Source organism: Periplaneta americana, chromosome 16 (genome assembly GCF_040183065.1).
Source record: "Periplaneta americana isolate PAMFEO1 chromosome 16, P.americana_PAMFEO1_priV1, whole genome shotgun sequence".
In the NCBI taxonomy this organism is placed as follows: domain Eukaryota; kingdom Metazoa; phylum Arthropoda; class Insecta; order Blattodea; family Blattidae; genus Periplaneta; species Periplaneta americana.
The window spans coordinates 182,464,219-182,486,414 of NC_091132.1; the positions used below are offsets into that span (position 1 = coordinate 182,464,219).

Below are 22,196 nucleotides of genomic sequence, written 5' to 3' on the forward strand. Positions count from 1 at the left end.
CTTAATGTCGTCTATTATCAGAAGCTTCAGGTCAGTTTCCTCTCCGGCAACCTTGGGCGCATGTGGCAGTGTCCACTTTTCCTTCCATTTCCAGCTGATACATTGGCTAATGCAGCGATCATTCTATGGAGTGTGTATACCCAGTGCTTCCATGCAAACACGCTCTGGCTTTCTCAATGCTACAATCGTAGATCTCTGGGTGATGCAGGGACGTACCAGCTGTTCACCTAGTCCTAGCAGGAATAGGAGTCTATAATGTTTTGTTTAATTTTCCATTCTGGGTTCTAGAGAGTGCTCACAGAAGTGACGTCATTTACCTTCCACAACAGTCGCACAGACTCCTTCACAAGTTGTGTACTGTCTAATGTTGTCTTGTGTATAGCATCCACCCCTGCTTACAGTCGAGTATTACTATTAAAATGAAATTTTTGTCTCCCTGTCTCTGTGTGATCACAGCAGCACAACAAATTTTTTTTTGTTTCTTGGATTACATATTGTCAGGCAAATCACCATGACCCCAAAAAGAGACGAAAAAACTTCTGTTCCTTTGGCTTTTGTGAACGGTTGGGTATGTCAATTTTTTTTCCTGCAAATGAGGACTACGGTTTGAGCAAAAAGTTCACTGTCATGTTACAGCTTATGAAGATGATGTCACTCGTTACGCTTCTCTCTGTACCATAGCGAACTAACATAACATCTTGGACAGTTGTCATTCCTTGGTTCTTGTCTGTTCTCTGGAGACTCATCTGGTTTCCCTCTTTTGTATACTTACATGTTATGAGTATGATATGTATTTGCATCTGCTGACGTGCAGGCGTTTATACTGTAACGTTTATTTCTACTGGGTGTTCAGTCAAAGTGTGTCATGGCTCGCTGTATGCCGTCACGTGGCTAGTCGATGAGCCTAGAGAATTCATTCTTACTACATTTCCGCAATGTGTATTACTTATCTGCTAGAGAAGTTGCCTAGCAAGTACGGCTTTCATTCAGAAGAGTAGCCTACTTACCGATACATACGGTAACACTGGTAGTGGCAGGAATGTGAACTGTTTCGAAACATGTACTGAGGTGAGTTTTTTCTTACTGTCGGGATATGGGGAGAGGGTTAAGACGATTACTTACGTATTTGCTGACATTAACTTCGACGGTCAAAATGCACACGGAGCATTTGATTTGTATTGTGGAATGTTGCCGTAAGCAACCGATGATAACAAATGCCCTGCATACGACTTGGCCGCGCAAAACACAGATCGAAAGAGGTTATGGTGGCACAGAGACCGTACAGGCCGCCATCTGTTGCTACGACGTTCAAGTTATACCGTACAAGTTCTCAAGTTCAGATTGAACGCCTTGATTAATAGGCAACTTCCCTGACACAAAAGCTGAAACTCGCTTCAAAGCACTGACTCATCAACAGTGACGTCATGACACACTTTGAAATGAACACCCAGTACTTTTAACCTCAACCCGTCAACAATGCGACTTTTATTCTTAATAACTTACCCTACAACAATGGGTACTCCACTCAACACAGCAACTCAATAGTCGTATTGCACTCCACACGACGACAATGACAATACACGTGTATCATTGAGAACAGCAATGTACTCCTAATGTGCACTATGTCCAGTACAAAACGGACAGTTCTCAGTTGACAGTTCGTTCGCCTTGCCTAGTTCTTCCAGTTCACTCACTCAAGTTCACTGTACGTCGAACCGAAGCCTTCCAGATACAGTTCACAACACATCGAACCCAAGCCTTCCAAATGCAGTTCCCTGCACGTCGAACCCAGCCCTCCACATGATGTTCCTTGCATGTCGAATCCAGATATACCTGGATCGGATTTTTCTTGTCATTAAGTGGAAAGAAAAAGTTATATTTAGTAAGCCTGTATTCTTTTACATTTGTAAATTACATTGTTGCAGAAATTTAATGCATTGTTATTAGTTCATTGTTCGCAAAACAACAAATATCAAGTTAGAGATAATACCAATATAGATTTTCTCATGATTACGCTACTATGAATTGGAATCAATAATGTTCCACGGCAAGTTTTCCAATTTTAAAGTGACAAAATTAACGAACTACAAAGGTCTTATATATTATAAGAATAAGAGATAGCAAACGTTATAGCACGTTTCCAATCCCGAATAACAAAACAATCACATAAAATAACTCGCTCGTGTCGAAAAAAAGTAAGGCAAAGGCAGTTGGTTTTGGACGGAGAGGTTTATTAAATATAAAAGGTAAAAGGTAGCGAAGGGTTGACTAACGGTTTGTAATTTTTATAAAAGTCATTGTACGGGTGAAGTGCGAATTGTTGAAACATTACTTATAAATTAATTACTAGTTTGTATCTCTAATCATAATGTACCTCCTGATGAAAATAGGTGTGTTTTATTTTAATATTCAATAAATTGAATGTGTCTTTGTTGCGACTATTTTATAGACTGATAGTATATTTGCTTCAGGATTGCAGCTGCGAATGACAGAAATGTATCAACAGATTTGGACAGTCTTGCACTTGAAGAGAATGAGACTGTGAGTGACATACTCAAGAATTCAGTTTCCTTGGGAAAAGCTGTGCGGACTCGTGAAGGTGGAATGCAGTTGGAATTACAACTTCCTAACGTATGTTTCTCAAGTGGGGAAAAACTGAACACCCATTTGTCCAAGGACGTAAGAAAGAAACCTTTCAAATGTGATCTTTGTGGTAAAAGTTTCTCGCAGTTGGGTAGCCTGAGAACTCATACAGTTCTCCATAGTGGCTTGAAGCCTTTCAAATGTGATGTTTGTGGTAAGTGTTTCTCTTTGTTGTGTTACTTAAAATCTCATAAACGCACTCACACTGGCGAGAAACCTTACAAATGTCATGTTTGTGGTAAGTGTTTCGTTTCGTCGTGTAGCTTGAAATCTCATAAAAGGACTCATACTGGCGAGAAACCTTTCAAATGTGATGTTTGTGGTAAGTGTTTCTCTGAGTTGTGTAGCCTAAGAGTCCATAAACGACTGCACATTGGCGAGAAACCTTTCAAATGTGATGTTTGTGGTAAGTGCTTCCCTGAGTCGGGTAACCTAAAAGATCATGATCGTTTGCACGCGGCGGAGAAACTTTTGACATGTGATGTTTGTGGTAAATGCTATAGTCAAGCGAATGAATTAGAAACTCACAAACGCATTCACACTGGCGAGAAACCTTTCAAATGTGATGATTGTGGTAAGAGTTACGCTCAGTACTCTACACTGAGAGCCCATATACTTCAGCACACTGGCTTGAAACCTTTCAAATGTGATGTTTGTGGTAAGTGTTTCTCTTTAATGTGTTACTTAAAATCTCATAAACGCACGCACACTGGCGAGAAACCTTTCAATTGTAATGTTTGTGATAAGTCTTTCTCCCATTCGGGATCTCTGAAAAATCATGAAGTTGTGCACACGGGCGAGAAACCTTTCATGTGTCTTATATGTGGTAAGGTTTACTCTAATTTGAGTGCCTTAAATTGCCATAAACGGACGCACTCTGGCCAGAAACCTTTCAAATGTGATGTTTGTGGTAAAAGCTTCTCTCGGTCGGGTAGCCTAAAAATCCACGAAGGTATCCACACAGCCGAGAAACCTTTCAAATGTGATGTTTGTGGAAAATGCTTCTCTCAGTTGCGTTACCTAAAAGTCCACGAACGTCAGCACAGCCGAGAAACCTTTCAAATGTAATGTTTGTGGTGAGTGTAATTCGAATGTATAAAACCTAAAAGTTCATGAACGCCAGCACACAGCCGTCAAACTTTTTCTCGATGTCCAGTAATCTAAATAGCCATCTGCGCCGGCACACTGGCGAGAAGTCTTTTAAATGTCATGTTGGTTTTAAGTGTTTCTCAGATTCTAGTGCCCTGAGAGTTCACGAACGCCTGCACACAGGCCAGAAACCCTTTATATGTGGCGTTTGCGGTAAAAGATTCACTCATAAGGGTGCCTTAACAGGCCATCAACGCCAGCACAGAGGCGAGGAGACTTTCAAATGCGATGTTGGTTTTAAGTGATTCTCTTAGTTGATGCTTATATAAGTTATGAAATCTTGCACACAGGCGAGAAACATTCTAAATGTGACAGTCCAATAGGTTTAGCTACTAAGTATAGCGTAAGTATTGATGTACTGAAGCTTATTTTTAATGAATCTTTGTAAGGCAATTCTGGTAAAATTGTTTCACGGTCGGTCATAGGCTGAAATGAAACTTAGTTGCTTGTCAGCCATCTTCTCGTAAGTTTATTAACAAATGTTGCCAATATACAAATTCATAATGAAAAGTTGACACTAATAATAATTAAAGATGAAATTTACCTAACATACCGCCACACCAAAAGGCAGTGGCCTTATGCAAAGGATTAGTTACTGGAATGAGTGTAGTAGTTGCATCAAAGCGAAAGTCTGATACAATGTTGTGACTATGTTTCACAGTCACTTCTAGTCAGGTTTCGGTAACACAATTTCTTGATAGGACGTGTGATGACGCTGGAACTGGTTTTGACAATAGCCACCGTGGCAAGACCATCATCGCCGACATGGACTGTATCTACCAAGCCTCTTCTTCATCGAAGTGGGGGCAGGTTGTCATCCTTTATGAGCACAAGATCGCCAGGACGTGTGTTGGGTTGTTCTTGTGTCCACTCGTGACGCTGTTGTAGTGTGTGTAGGTAGTCCTTGTGCCATATCCGCCAGAAGTCGTGAGTCATATTTTGGATATGTTTCCATTTGGAAAGACTATTGATGGAACAATGTTCAGGGTTACAGTTGGGAAGAGCTGTGAGAGGTTCGCCAATTAAGAAATGGGCTGAAGTGAAATAGGATGTATCGTTAGGACAATTGTTTGTATGCATCTGAAGTGTGATTAGTGGAATATGTAGCTAATCGGCGAATTATGCATTGGAGGGGGAAAGAAACTGGCCACCCTACCCCATTATCTCTTGGCCCAGTTGTCTCATGAGTGATGCCTTATCGGTGGTACTTATGAGGTTCAAACCTGTCTTCGGACATTTGACTATACAACAAAAAAAATGAGTGTTACGTATAATACTGATAGTAAGTTTTGTTAAGAACATATTCAAAAACCTCTACAAAAATCATGCATGTAGTACAGAATCTGTAGAAAGAGTAGTTTTTTGAGCAATGCAAAATTTACAGAACATTATAGTGGAGAAAATCGACGTCAAAGTTTGTGATAATAATAATAATGAAGCAGGTCTGTGTCTTTTTTTCTTCTCTAGGCATTTTGAAACATATAGAACTAGCATATTATATACAGAACTTATCCTTATGCACATTACCACGCTGTGCACACCTAACCTACACTAGTAAATCAAGATGACTAAAAAAATTATGTAATCTTATGAAAATATTATAATAGATAAATTTTATTTACAAATCACTATGGACTGTAGACACTATTATAACACTAACAATAAAACTGTTAGAAACTTGCATGATTCTTTATAAACATTGGAACAAACATTACTATTGGAATTTTCAGTACAGCGAATGGGCAAATTACTAGGAATTTTTTATGTCTTAATTTTGTTATTTATAATAAATAATTCTGGTAATTTACTGATTAATTTTACAGCAAAACCTTATAATAAGCTTTTATTCTGTGTATGTAAGGAGCCATATAATTGAAAATCATTTAAGAATAATGTCAATTGTAATGCAAGCGACTTTTTATATAAAGCAGTTCAATATTTTAATAAAATGATTAATAAAATGCAAACCACGTATCATAGAGCGGATGCAATTTTGTACACTTGTCACTATTAAGCAGATATACCAGTGATAATTTGGTGGAGCTTCGTAAGTATGATAGTTATTGATTTCACTGTTATGAACTCTTAAAACTAATGAACTTCGAGAGATTTCAGTATAGTGTCCCCTTATGTGCAGAAGCCGGAGAGTTTGCACGGGGCATGCAGTTGGAAATGTTTAGATTAATTGTTATTTTATTTGCAACATTGTTGTTTGCATTTGGTACTTGTAATTTATTAAGTTCATGCTGCTGTAATACCTATAACTGTGACGTTTATGAAGGTGTGTATTGAACACTTAAATGTATATTTGTGGTGTAATAATTATTAAATATAGTTTTTATACATTAGTATGTTGACTGACAATAATGTTCTAAAATGTAAGAAGATCCTTTAGAAGTTTCTGTCCTTCAAATAAAAAATATCTGAGTTTTACTTTAAATATTCCTATCCATGGCGTGTTGAAAAGGAATAACAATGGCACCGGACTCGGTGATTCCGCTACTCTGATATATCCACGGACTCTGCCAGTATATGTGAAGGCCTGCCATCTGCTGTCAGTATTGGCCACTTAATGATAATTATGTGTTGAGATGATAAATTCATTCCGTTCTAATAGTCCCCTTCGCCCCTACTATTATGTGAGAGGTGTTGGCGACACTGAAATCATCTTTATTCTCTGCCTCAAATTACAGGACATTTAGGAAATATGGCGGTGTTCTCCATTCACGCAGGACAGATTTGGTATACAAGTAAGAATATGTATGTAATTAGGGCGGGTCGGGTAGTCATACAGCTCCGAAACTGATCACATCCGGTTTCTACTAATCTGCATTAAAATACCTACGCATTTTGAAGGTAATTGACATTGGCAGTGATACAAGTGTGCAATATTCGTTTGCAGTGGAGGGTGGATGTTCTATCGTGAATATTTTATTCAGTAATATTCGGAGAAAACTAATAATACTAAAAATAAACAACATCAATGAATGATGAAACATGGAAGTATAGCCCATATGAATCGCGATCGTCTCTCTCTCTCTCTCTCTCCCCCCCCCTCTCTCTCTCTCTCTCACACATCACTTCACGGCCATCTGGAAGGACTTTCGTTAAGGATTCCGCAAGCCCTGACATGACCGTGTAACTTCATGGAGGTAGTGCAGGAAACAATTTAATGACCGTCAGTATTGCCATACATAGTCCTAAGAAATGATGTCTTATTACTCCAAGGATTATGTGGGCCAGGGACATGCCCTCACATCAGAGGTGAAATTTGAGGAAGATCCCGTGCCAATATTGTCCGCTGTATTGAAACGTGAACCTGAGGTGAGTGGAGCACAATATGTGCACTGCTTTTTATTTTTTTTCAAGTATTTATCTTATATCACAGTCTACTATATACAGTCACGAAGGTTGAGTTTTGATGGTGCTAGAAACAATAGACTGTGGCGGTACTATCACAGTTTAGTATATACAGTTCCGAAGCTCAATACTTACTAAATATGCAAACATAGACAGTTGAAAGTCGATCTGGTTGGCAAGTTGGTATAGCGCTGGCCTTCTATGTCCAAGGTTGCGGGTTCGATCCCGGGCCAGGTCGATGGCATTTAAGTGTGCTTAAATGCGACAGGCTTATGTCAGTAGATTTACTGGCATGTAAAAGAACTCCTGCGGGACAAAATTCCGGCACATCCGGCGACGCTGATATAACCTCTGCAGTTGCGAGCGTCGTTAAATAAAACATAACATAACATAGACAGTTGAAATATGCATCCATAGATAGTTGCTAGCCACCAGGATCGCTACTATCGCCTCATCACAGAGACTTTCCCTAGCAGACGGTAAAATGTATTGTACCTTTGAAAAATTAACTCCTTCCTTCCACTATTGAAATACGAAATACATGAGGTTTGAATAATTTCGAGAGAAAAATTGTTCCGGGGCCGGGTATCGAACCCGGGACATTTGGTTTAACGTACCAACGCTCTACTAACTGAGCTACCCGGGAACTCTACCCGACACCGATCCAATTTTTCCCTCTATATCCACACACCACAATTTAAGTCACACGGAGTTAGTGTGCACTCGAAGTTGATTGTTTGACGATTGTCAGCCCACTTTGAGGTCTGTGGATATAGAGGGAAAAATTGGATCGGTGTCGGGTAGAGTTCCCGGGTAGCTCAGTTGGTAGAGCGTTGGTACGTTAAACCAAAGGTCCCGGGTTCGATACCAGGCCACGGAACAATTTTTCCCTCGAAATTATTCAAATCAACTTTACAGGGAATTATACCTGAAATCTTGATGTACATAAGGTTTATATATTATTTTCATAAAGTATATTAATTTTATAAACTCATCTTCCTGGATTTTTTGGAAGGATAACTCTGACCTCTTTTTCTTAGAATTTATTGTTCAACAAACTTCTCCTTCTCCCATATTATTATACAAACTACTGTATTTTAGCCATTTACAGTTATTACAACCGATAACGAACATTTCACAGTTTACATAACTTTTCACAACAATGCGAAATACGGCACAGTCAATGCCTTTTCGATCTAGACCAGGCCGTAATATATGTTCGGGTTTTCTTTTTCAGTGTATGGAGCTCAGTGAATTATTATAACTTTATTGCGTATCATAGCTAAGTTTTATTTAGTGTAATATGTCCATAAGTCCCCTTTACTTCTTGTTGCATAATATGTTGCAGAAATAATTACAAAACTGTGTTATTTTAATGTGGAGAGAATTTTACATGTTAACATAATCTTTTCGCATCAACATTTTAAGGTTAGAATGGAAGCTATTTTGAGGTTTAATAAAAAAGAATTTATATTGTGATTTTAATATAGCACATCTATCTTCCTTGATAAAAACAGAAAATTTATCATACCACTAGTGGATAAATACAATAATTCAATACTCAATTGTAGTACTAAAATACAGACAAATTGAATGTGCGGTGTATCATACATGACATTATACTTAATTATAATGTATAATTGCGAATTTAGGAATATATGATACAATAAATGTAGCCTATAATATTTCCATATGAATGGCAGGGAATTGGAGACCACTAAAATTAGACAGAAAGGGGCAACTGGGACAGTAAACATAACCTGTAATTTCAACATATCTAAATATTCGTGTGGTGCAACTGAAAATTATTCAATCGTGCATAAATGAATGTACAATAATTTCTCAATATTTAATCGAAATAAAGGCAGGTAGGTCTATTACACATACGAACAACGTAATTTTCTTCTTCCAATGTTTATCTTATGTTTTGATTGTAATGTACATTGTCTGTTTCAACTGCAGCGTCTTTCAGACTGTGACGTGGCTATAAAATCTCATATATACAGGGTGATTCACAGCGGTTGTGCAATACTCCAGGACTTGATTTCTGGAATCATTCTGATGAAAACAAGTCCAGGAGAACCTACGACTTATCATTGGAAGTCCTCTCCCAATGAGACTCCTATATATATAAACACAAGCTCGCAGACTATTGCCTTATTCCACTGCTCTGAAGATGACCACAACACAGCGGTCGAAACGTCAGCCACCAACACCAAGACAACGCGGTAGAAGCCCAGGAATTTCTCCACACAGCGTGTGCACCGGTCGCGGAAGTCTATGCCAACACTCAATCCAGAGGCTTCTTCTTCTTCTTCTTCTTATTATTATTATTATTATTATTATTATTATTATTATTATTGTTATTATTATTATTATTGTTATTATTATAAATATTATTACTATTATTATTATTATTATTATTATTATTATTATTATTATTATTATTATTATTGCAAAACAACTGAAATTTTGCTTTTAATCCAACACAATCCTGAACATATCCTACAATATATGCACAATAGTATATTATATACAGGAATGGCTGAAATATGCACGATCGTCTTTTCGTATTATTACAGACGTTCATAGCATGTACAAAAATTGGCTTTTGATGAAAAATTTGCATTTGCATATGAATCCTCGCCCTATTGATCATGTCAAGTGGTTACATGCGGATATATAGAGAGTGCTTGTAACGTTAGAAGTCGTCTTTTAACACCCTATAATATATTGCCCTTTTAAGACGTCTCTTTGTACTGCAGGAACGGAATTTCTTGGATCATCACGTGACTGGCATAAAGGAAGAATATGGGAACCAGAGGTCTGATCTCAGATCAGAGGTAAAATTTGAGGAAGATCCGGTGCCTATTTCGTTCCCTAGGGTCAAACGAGAACCAGAGGTGAGTGGAGCACAAGGAATGCACTGTGTGTGTTCTTCTTCGAGTTTGAAATTGTATTTCGATTGTAACGGACACTGCCTCTTTTCAAGAGTATTTGCAGGCCTTTCACTGTATAATACAGACAAAAACACTTATCACTATTTACTATTACAAGACATGTCATGTTCCAGAGAAGTAATATTGAACTGTTATCTCCTTTTATGTTTTATGCTTGTAAGGTTAGAAGTCGTCTTTTAACACCCTGTAATAAATTCTTCTTTTAAGACGTCTCTTTGTACTGCAGGAACGGAATTTCTTGGATCAGCATGCGACTGGTATAAAAGAGGAATATGTGAACCAGAGCCCTGATCTCGTATCAGATGTGAAATTTGAGGAAAATCCGGTGCCAATTTCGTTCGCTGTGGTCAAACGAGAACCAGAGGTGAGTGGAGCACAAGGTATGCACTGAGTGTCCCTCCAGTTTAAATTGTATTTAGATTGTAACGGACACTACCTCTTTGCAACACTACTTGCAGTGCCTTTCACTGTATAATGGAGACACTTATCACTATTTACTATTACAAGTCATGTCATCTCCCAGAGAACTAATATTGAACTGTTATCTCGTTTTATGTTTAATTATGAAAACGAGAGAATCATGTAGATTATTTAAAAAAAAAATAGAGATTCTGACCTTAACATATCAGTACATATACTCTATAATAAATAATAATAAATAATATATTTATGTAAATTTTCCAACAAATTCAGACATACATAGTATAAATACCCGCAGAAAGAATTATTTTCATACGCCATCATCAAATTAATCTTGCTATCAAAGCGATAAAAATGTTCAATAGTCTTCCCGAAGACATTAAGAATCATAGCATAACCCTGCATTATTTAAGTTAAAACTAAAAAATTACTTAATATCTCACAATTTTATTCTGTGTAGATGAATTTCTTGACATTTCACAGTACTGTGTAACTATTTTAATGCTATTAAACGGTAAACATATTACATTGTATAAAATATTATTGTTATTAAGGTATTAATTCTGTACATATTTCATATTTGCATTTTATATATATTGCATTTATATGTTAAACGTAAGAATTGGACATGTTCTTTAATCTATGCTATAAAGCAAATGGAAGAATATTATGGAACGAATAAATCTATCTATTTATCTGTCTGTCTGTCTGTCTATTATACTCTTAATGGTTATAAAGTCACACATTCCAACAGTGCATTTGAAAAAATGTTATTCTTAAGGACGCTACTTCTTTTTGTCTTCTCTGTGTCTTTGTCAAAATTCTCAATACCTTTTACTATTTCCAAATAATAGAGTTTGCTTAAGATGTATTTACAAACATTATCACCTGTCTTCATTTTTTGTTCACCCTTTGTTTTCAAGTATTTACGTATTTGCAATGTATCTTTTTAGAACATTATGTTATCCGTAAAGAAAATGTATTTTGTAAGTTTAAGTTAATTATGTAGCTTATTTTGAGTGAATTCCAGAATAGGTTCTAAATTTGACAAAATGTTCTGATATATAGGCCTACAAGTACGGCATGCATGAAACTACTGTTTATTTTATTTACTCTTTTCAAGTTATTAGGTTCACGAAATGGCTGAACGAATTTTCCAACCAATTTTGTCTCTACAATGCGGTGTAATGATCATTATGGTCATAGCAAAGGAATGTCTGTATACTGGACCTTTAGTATTATTTCTAGTACATGATATTGCCTGGCAGAAATTATGGAGCTATACTGGAATAAATTAGACAGTATTAACATTGTTATTGACATATGCGCAATATCTAATTATCAACAGTAAATTCACTAGAGTTTTTAATTTATCTAGAGAAAATCAAACTCGATTGGGATTTAATTGACTATTACACGACTAGAAGAAAGTATATAAAGATTAGAAGTAACAAAGTACTCCAGTACAATAAAATATTAATTGGCTTACGAAAATACAAGTGTGTTCAAATGTGTTATTGTACTATCTCAACATTACGCTATGATTATATTTTCTTATTATCAGTTGTGCCAACTATGGAATCTTCATTGAACTGTGTGGACGGTTACTAGCAACGAGTTAAATACTAGTATCTAACTCATTCAGTTTCATTTTTATTAAAAAAATCTGCACTCCACTTCAATGAACTGGATCCCTGTAATCAACGTCACTTGACAGATGATTTTCAATAAATCTTAGTATTAAACAATCTCTGATACGTGACTATCCATAATAATATATAGCAGAGGCTATAAAAAACATAACCTAAATAATATAAACAAGTGTTAGAAAAGTTTTAATTAGGGATGATGAAATAAACAAGAAACGTTTTAATTAGCTTGACAGATGATTTTCAATAAATCTTAGTATTAAACAATCTCTGATACGTGACTATCCATAATAATATATAGCAGAAGCTATAACAAACATAACCTAAATAATATAAACAAGAGTTAGAAAAGTTTTAATTAGGGATGATGAAATAAAAAATAAACATGAATAATTTTAAAAGAAACAATTATTCAAAGTACAATTTTCAAATTTGAATGTTTTAGTGGTTGGTGGTTCAGTTGATGGTATATTGGACGTGTGCGTAAAAGAAGTGAACTCGTTGATGTACATGGTGTATCCCTCAACTTATTCAGGATTTCCGAATGGTGCTCTTCATATATGACCAGTGATTTTTATTAATTCTTGTTCTTGAAAGCCAATGCGAGTCATATTTGAAAGTGCTGTGCATCGACTGGAGTGGTTTGTAATTTTCTGTTTTTTCACGTCCAGACCAGTGCAATTTGAAATGTTGGCAAACAAAGAAACAAATGCTAGAGTACTGATAAAAATAAACAAATGCTAGGGACGCGATAAAATTGTGCCATAAGCAGCCATGATTGGTTGAAAGACGTCCTTTCGTACCGTTTTATTGGTCAAAAGTAGTGTGATGTAGTAAAAGTGTAATAGTCAACAGTAATCTCAGTAGAGGTTTTGATTTATCTAGAGAAAATCAAAACTCGAGTGGGATTTAATTGACTATTACACGATTAGAAGACAGTATATAAAGATTACAAGTAACGAAGTACTCCAATACAATAAAATATTGACTTACGAAAATACAACTGTCTTCAAATGTATTATTGTACCATCTCAACATTACAAATATTACGCTAGATGCATGCTAGATGGCAGTAGTGAGTTATGATTAGGCCTACTAGCAATGCCTTCTCGTCGAGAAGTTATCGATCTATAACACGATGGCGGTGTTACTAGTCAAGGAGGCTTTGTTGATTCAGTTTCATTTTTATTAAAACAGTTGCATTCCACTTCAATTATCCGAATCCCAGTAATCAACATCACTTGACAGATGATTTTCAATAAATCTTAATATTAAACAATCTCTGATACGTGACTATCGATAATATCATATAGCAGAAGCTGTAACATAGCCTAACTAATATACACAAGTGTTAGAAAATTTTTAATTAATGACGATGACATAAAAAATAAACATGAATAATTTTAAAAGGAATAATTACACTGATAAACAAGTGGTAGATATCTGACATCATGTTTACTGTTTGTAATGTAGTTTTTCATGCTGATTTCAAATCTGAAAAACGTTTTGCTCTATCACGTCAAGTTTTGAAATTATCGACGAAAATTTATTTTACATGGAACACTGTCGAATTTTTTGTCATTTTTCGTTATTTTTAATGTAATGCTGAAAAATTTCGTCGTTTGTGCTCTGTTGCATTAATATACTTTCATTTGTCTCGTTTTTACTTATTTTCATTGACAATGACAGTGGACGGTGGTTATTATGGCATCCAGAGGTTGTAGAAATTCACCAGAAGTGTTTTGCTACGTGTGCGGCTATGTAATAGACAAATCCCATCGGAAGACTTTTACGCCGTTTTGTGAAGAAAGCATATGAACTATTCTTTGATTCTAAGCTGGATAGTAGTAAGTCGTAGACACCACAGTTCATCTGTTCGACCTGTGCATGCAACTTGCGCAGTTGGTTAAGTAAGGAAAAGAAGAATAACAATCTGGTTCGAGTTCCTAGGATATGGCGTGAATGTAGCAACCACATCACAGATTGTTATTTCTGCTTGGCAAACGTCACTCGTCCTCCAAAACTCGTGCATCTATAAAGAAACCTGACGTTTCTTCAATTTGTAAACCAATTCCATACGATTCCGTCACTTGTCCAATACCAACAGCATCTGCAGAATACACAGTTACTGAATAAACGCAATAATAATGTCCTCTTTCATCTGCTGTCAACGACTCAGACTCTGATTACTACCAACCTGGAGAAGATATTCATTTGATGAATAATGTTAAACTCATACGGGATTATGCGATCTCATATGGGACCCGGCACTAACGAAAAGTGACGTTGAACTGCTCGGTACGTCTTAAAGCATTTAATTTCCTTGCACAAGGAATTCACAGTTTCGGCACAGACACAAAGAACTTGTGAAGTTTTTTGCAATGAGTGACACTATTGGCTACTCCACAGACGTTCAAGGTCTTATGTCAAGTCTCCGGGTGGAACACAGCATTGAAAGATGGCGACTATTCATAGACTCATACCCACACCTGTGGAGTAACGGTCAGCGCGTCTGGCTGCGAAACCAGGTGGCCCGGGTTCGAATCCCGGTCGGGGTAGTTACCTGGTTTAGGTTTTTCCGGGGTTTTCCCTCAACCAATACGAGCAAATGCTAGGTAACTTTCGGTGCTGGACCCCGGACTCATTTCACCGGCATTATCACCTTCATATCATTCAGACGCTAAATAACCTAGATGTTGATACAGCGTCGTAAAATAACCCAAAAAAAAATAGACTCATATAAGACAAGTTTGAAGGCAGTATTATTACACAACGGAAACAGAAATTCTTTAGTACCGGTTGCATATTCTACGCACCAGAAATGGACGTACGAAACCATATCTCTACTTCTTAAAAAATACGCTGTCGCAAGTACAATTGGCGTATCTGTGGTGATTTAAAAGTTATCACAATTCTCATGGGAATGCAGACACGGTACACCAAGTACTGCTACTTCATCTGCGAATGGGACAGCAGAGACAGAAAGAACCACTATATAAAGAAAAACTGGCCATCAGAGATAGAATGCAGACAGGAAGTAAAAACGTCCTTCGTGTGCCGTTGGTTGAGCATGACAAAGTTATATGCCAGAGCTTCATATAAAACTGGATCTCACGAAGAATTTCATGAAGGCACTAGACAATGACTCAGATGCTTTTGGTACCTGTGTAACAAATTTCCGAAGTTGAGTTACGAGAAAGTGAAAGAAGGTTTGTTCATAGGTCCACAAATAAGGAAGATCATTGCTGACAGCCACTTCCAAGACTTACTGGATGATACTCGAAGAGACACAAGGGTGGCATTGAAGTCAGTTGTAGCCAACTTCCTTGCAAATAATAAATCGACTGTCTATGTGAATGTTGTGCAGAAGTGCATCTGTGCGTACAGACAGCTAGGTTGCGACACGTCCCTCAAAATGCATCTCCTCGATTCACATCTTGATTTCTTCCCGGAGAACCTAGGTTCAGTCAGCGACGAATATGATGAACGTTTTCATTAAGAGATCTCTGTGATGGAGTCACGCTATCATGGTCGATGGGAATGCAGCGATGTTGGCTGACTACTGCTGGACGCTTGAGCGCGACATGACAAATGCTCAGCACAAATGAAATTCTACAGTCAAGAAATTCAAACAAAAAAAAAAAAAAAAAAAAAAAAACACACCTTAAATTAAGGAAGTATATTCTATATATGCACATTTGCACCATTTTCTTAGCTAAAGCCATGTTCATTATTACTCCATGTAGGAATAAATGCTCTACTGAAATTCCTGTCTGTCAGTTGTTAAACATAATGGTTGATGTCGTATATCTCAAGAACAGTGGGTAATAGAGACAAATGGTTTGCACATTCGGAATCAGCATGTTCCAGTTGTCTTAGAACGCTTGTTGGATATCAAGATATCCACCGAAAGTGTTTTTTTGTTATTCAGTGTTATTGAATGTACAATTTTCAAATTTGAATGTGATTGGTGGTTCAATTAATGTTATATTGGACGTGTGCGTAATAGAAGTGGAACTCGTTGATTTAGGCCTACATGGTGTATTCAACTTATTCAGGATTTCCGAATGGTGCTCTTCATTTATTTGTAAATAGGATTTCAGAAGATGCATAGGTATGATCAGTGATTTTTATTAATTCCTGTTCTTGAATGCCAATGCGAGTCATATTTGAAACTGCTGTGCATCGACTGGAGTGGTTTGTAATTTTATATATATATATTTTGACGTCCAGACCAGCGCAGTTTCAAATGTTGGCAAACAAAGAAACAAATGCTAGGGACGCGATAAAATAAAACAAATACTAGGGACGCGATAAAATAAAACAAATGCTAGGGACGCGATAAAATTGTGCGATAAGCAGCCATGATTGGTTGAAAGACGTCCTTTCGTACCGTTTTATTGGTCAAAATAATGTGACGTAGTTAAAGTGTAATAGTCAATAGAATACGTTTTTTAACTGCTGGTGTTACGAGCACAGAAGTGCTATCGAAAGCAAACTGAATCAGGCCATTATATAGGTACCTGCTAATGAAAGAGTTACCTGGTTGAAGTTTTTTATAGGGTGTATCCTTTAAACAATTATTGAGAACAAATGCTGGCAAACTTTCGGTGCTGGATCTTGTACTCATTTCGTTGCCATTGTCACCTGTATTTCGGTCAGACATTATAGAACCATTACAGTTGAGTGTTGTAAAATAAACCACTTAAATCATTTACCATATTCGTCACTACAAATCAAATTGTTCGTTCATAAATAATTTGTGCTATTAAGGCTATACAGTAGTTAATTAGTTATTCTATAACAGCCATTTTCCACCAGTTTGCCAGTTGCACTCATGTAAACACGCGCATGTAGGGTAGACAGATCAGTAAAATTAGAATTTAATTAAAATTATATTTACCTTTATGAAAGAAAATGTTTCTCTCATTAAATACTTAGCAACAATGTGATGATATTTTATGTTTTCTAATTTCCTAAATAACAAATTAAAAAAACGCATAATTATCACTAATTATTGCACTGGAATAATTCTCTGTCATTAAATTTTGCATTTCTATCATAAACTTTAAATAAAGGTACATAAATTGTTTTAGTTCAATTTGTGAATAATATGTATTTTATTTCTCATCTCTACGTTTTTTTTTTGTACCATGTGCCTTTTCACCATTTATTGCCCGGTATGTTGACTAAGAAATAATTAATATAAAATTAAAATTGTTTTATTAAATAATAGCCGTACCCATGCACTCCGCTGCTCCCGTTAGAAATAAATATAAAGTAATTACATAATTAAAATAGGTCATTTGATCCAGGGAACATTCGTGTTTGATAGAAGGATAAATCGTTTATTATGTTACTTAATTTATATTGAATTAAAAAAATTGAAATGCGACCATTTTGATCCAGAGACCACTCATTTGGTCATAAAAATTATTTTAGGAAATAGAGGAAACGAATGTACAGAATAGCCTATCAAGTTTTCTGTGCATAAGAATCTATTTTAATCTTACCTGTCCTCGATTCACTCAGAAGTTACTGTAATAACATTATAGCAATATGTCCATCTAGAATTAATAATTAATTATACAAATCGGTTAATTTAGCTTCCGATATTACTTCATACAAACACAGAAACTTTCTCTGTAGACTATGTTTCATAGCTTTCGATTGTCGTTGTCCAAGGCTCCTTGTAGACGAAGTCATTTATTTTTTATTTCATTACACCACCTTAGATGGCGTTGTTATTGTAATTTTGAAACTCATTTATCTCATTAAATATCAGTCCTATCAAAGTTTTGCATAGAATAAAACTTATCGGAAATTATTTTCAAAGAAACTTTTGTTATGCAATATTTTTCACGAAATTAATAATAAGGAAGATATTTCGATTTATTTAATTCAAACCCCCTTATAACCCCCCTTTTAAATAAAATATTTTGAATGCCATATAGCCTAAATTCTAAGGTACAAGGAACTTAATTTATATTTCAATTGTCATGTAAATCAGTTCGGCCATTATCGCGTGAAAAGGTAACAAACTTCCAGACAGACAGACATACAAAAAAAATGTCAAAAAAGCGATTTTCGGTTTCAGGGCGGTTAATTATATGTGTTAGGACCAAGTATTTTTGGAAAATCGAAAATTACCAGAAAAATTTCGGCTACAGATTTATTATTAGTATAGATATTAATGCATATACATTTATCTGCTTTATTTGTATTTAGTAGCAATCATTCTGTCCTAAAACCCTCAAAATTGCCCTCCTGCTTGGAAGAACAGCTTTATATAGAGTGCCGCAGGAGTTTAAATTATACACGTTTATTGTGCCACATATTGGAAAAGGGTGGAAAACACCGTTCTATAAGAAAAAGAATTATCCCGTCAAAAATCTGCTTCTAGAATTGGCTTCTTTTAGCTAAGACTCTGTTAGGCCTAATAAGACTTAAATGGAGTTCTGTGGAATCTAAACTTGATGCGCTTTTGTTAATGTAAATAGTGCTATCTTTCTGTTTTATTTGCTCTGTATTTTAGGAAGAGCAAAGAGACATGCACACAGTGGTTGAGGAGCCAAAGATGGAAGTAACACCAGAGGACAACGAGGTTTTCGCCGAAAGGTGAGTGTGGTGTGCGAGTCTTCACGTAGAGAGTTCATTGTGTCTGAAGTTTCTGTTTTCTTGACTGTCTAGAATCATTTTCAGAAGAACTGTCTGTCTGAGTCATCCAGCGATAATCAGTGATCACATTCACATCCACTTCCCTTGGTATCTGGTTTCCATAAGTACTGCTCAAACGTTTCTTCATGTTGTTCACTAGAAGGGCGTAGATTTTCAGGAATGTAATGTGGAAGAACGTGCAAGAAGTGGGCCTTCACACTCATATTGTACTCCAGGGAAATATTGAACTACCATTTTGTGTCCATTCCGTGTGTTTTTCTTTGCTCATCACCTTTATAGTTATTGTGTAACATTAATTTGCCTACTTTATTTAATTTTTCGTTTATTTATTTCTCTGTATCTTTGTTTGTCCGTTCGTTCATACAGGCAACATAATATACTGGCATAGATACGTAGACGAAATACTCATACTATACAAATACACAAACTACATCAATACATAAACCAAATGCACCCTAAACTCCAATACTCACTGCATCTCGAAAACAACTCCATAAATTTCCTGGACATCACCATAACAAAAGTTGACAACAAACACACCTACAAAATATACAGAAAACCAACCACCACCACACACATACACAACACATCTAATCACCCCATACAACACAAACAGCCTGCATTCAGGAGAATGCTACAGATATTACTCAACATACCCATGTTGGTGTTGTTATTAACTAATGCAGAGTTCTTAGCAATAAAGACGTTAACTCTATTACTCTCCAATATTGCTCACACTTTGTCAGTTTAGAGCAGAGCTGCTACGAAATCAGCATAGCAACTTATGATTTAGAGGTTATGGTTATGGGATGGCCGGGTGATTCTGTGTAAAAGACTGCTTATAACTGTGTGATTACTCAGCGTTCAGACAGGGATGTAGAACGTGTTACCGTTAGTAAGGTGTTGTATTTGTAGTGAAAATCACAATCATATAAATGTAACAATTCATGTTATTAATGCACAGTAATAATCAGGAGTAAATTAAGTGTAATGAATTTATGTGACAACTTCTATAGAAGACAAAGATATAAGGCATAAGAACTAGTCCAACTCAAATCGACCGAAATATACAGAAAATTGACGTTACAATGTCTAAATACAATATAACTTTTCTGTACGTAGAGAACTGTGATACAATGCTTTGTGCAAAGTTTGAGGTATCAGAACTTCATAGTGATTAAATTAAAAATATTTCAATTTATCGTATTTTCATAAAATTAGCAACTTCAAACTGTTGTAGCCCGAAACCCTTTCACCCAATGATCAAAATCATGGTCTTCTTTGATGCTGAGAAATTAAACTTTATATTGACATATAAACAGATTTTCTTACTTTTTATGGAAACGGAGAAATTTAGATTTTTCCTCATTAAGACGTCTTTCGCTAGGAAAAAATGTTTTTAAAATATATAGTTATATTCCGCTTAGAGAGTACAAATAAAGATATATTTTTTACTCATGGTATGTTGATAAGAAAGTATTGAAAATATCAAATAGAGAAAATAAATAGTACACGCGTGAACTAACCAGCGGACTGTTAGACGGGAGCTAGCCGAGAGAAGCAAGGCCAGGAGACAACCACGTGGTGTGTCGTCTAGCAGTCATGGCTGTGCTAGCCTTATCACAGGTTTTCAAAAACATAGGAGTAAAATAACGCGCAACGCTCCCTTATCTTCAGCTCTCGGCCAGTGCGTGCGGTACTGCGCCGTTCAAGTCTAGGCGTGTGAAAATAATCTATTTAATACCCTCGAAACTTATTGTCGTACCACTAAGCAAACAATGCCCAATCACAATAAAAATTGCAAGGTTTTTTCTCAATATTTTTTTACTTTTTACAAATGGCCAAAAGCCTAAAAGCAAGTTAAATCAGATTATCTGTCTCTCTGTGTACAATAAAAAAAATACTTCTTAACATAACCTACCAAATGTCAGCTTCAAAATAAGCTGTCGTTCAATGTTCTGCAGTAAATGGTTTCAGAGTTCTGACCACTGAAAGAGGCTTGTTTTTACAAAATATGCTAAATTTGTCGCTCAATAATACGAAAACCGTTTGACTTTCGATAGTATATTTTTGAAAATGCACTCCCTTCAGCACCTTGTATAAGGAAAAAATTACAGTATACAAATAATGCGAGGTTTTTTACTGATCGATTTTATATGGAATAGACCATAGGCATTGTTTAAAAATTGGATTATTTCTGATATATTTAAGGGTTTATGACTATTTGCTTATTAATTAGCGGTATGTCACGTTAAATAATATAGCATATTCTTCTAAACGAAAAGAAAGAACCGTATTCTGGCACGTAAATACATGCACAAACTGAATAACAACAAAAAAGTAGTTATATCCTAAGCTTTTATTTCATTGCTTATTTGTTTGCAATTGCAGTGCGTGACTTACCCTGCTTATAATCTCGAAAAACTTTTTTTTACTTTACAAGATTTAATATTCTCACTTGAAGCCCCTGCTCCAGACGTCTGTTTAAAGTTCATTTTTATATATAACATTCTCTCTGTCGGTAATATTACGTTAGCGGGTGCAGTCCATAAAACTGAACGCAAATTATTGTCTGCCAGTCGACTCCTTAGATTAGATTTGTTAAGTTTCATGAAAGGGAAGAACTGGATACATTTATACGTACTGCCGAACATGGATATAATTGAGGATATTGTGATGAAGCCTTCAATGCTCTTTGCTCTTAAGCATGAGGTCGAGTGATGCATTGCATTAAATTTGTACTTCCCTATGACGTCTAACATAAGACTGCAGGTAGGAGAGGGATATCAGGGGTGGTAAGGCTTGAACACGTGGTGTCCTGGAACAAAATTGAAGAAACCACGTAAGAGAAATTGATGACGTTGCTGGTTTAGAGGATCGCGCTGGACATCGCTGTTAATGATTCTGTTGTACTGCTTCCTAAAGACCGCACACTGGACAAAATGGTGAAGAAATAATTCCAATTATGTTCAAGTGTTTGTAGGTAGCACACGTGATGTAGTTCTATACCACATATAAAATTGAATGGCATTATTACTAAATGCAGGCAACACCTGTGGAGTAACGGTCACCGCGTCTGGCCGCGAAACCAGGTGGCCCGGGTTCGAATTCCGGTTGGGGCAATTTACCTGGTTGAGGTTTATTTCCGGGGTTTTCCCTCAACCCCATATGAGCAAATGCTGGATAACTTTCGGTGCTGGACCACGGACTCATTTCACCGGCATTATCACTTTCATTTCATTCAGACGCTAAATAATCTAGATGTTGATACAGCGACGTAAAATATCCCAATAATAATAATAACAATAATTCCTACATACACCGACTTTTTTGTTTA

The 22,196-nt window shown here is 36.2% G+C and overlaps 1 protein-coding gene across 2 annotated transcripts in view; it reads left to right on the forward strand.

The window, feature by feature from the left end:
* The first annotated feature begins 6,892 nt into the window (after positions 1-6,892).
* Positions 6,893-22,196, forward strand: part of LOC138692182 (zinc finger protein ZFP2-like) — a 35,456-nt gene continuing 20,152 nt past the window's right edge. Inside the window, exons 1-4 of one of the 2 annotated variants that reach the window (XM_069815237.1) lie at positions 6,896-7,116; positions 9,918-10,055; positions 10,339-10,476; positions 18,717-18,799. In XM_069815237.1, coding sequence (XP_069671338.1) covers positions 7,000-7,116; positions 9,918-10,055; positions 10,339-10,476; positions 18,717-18,799 — 476 coding nt within the window. In that variant the 5' untranslated portion in view covers positions 6,896-6,999. Of the gene's footprint in view, positions 7,117-9,917; positions 10,056-10,338; positions 10,477-18,716; positions 18,800-22,196 lie in introns of both variants that reach the window. The other variant, XM_069815239.1, reaches the window with a different exon arrangement.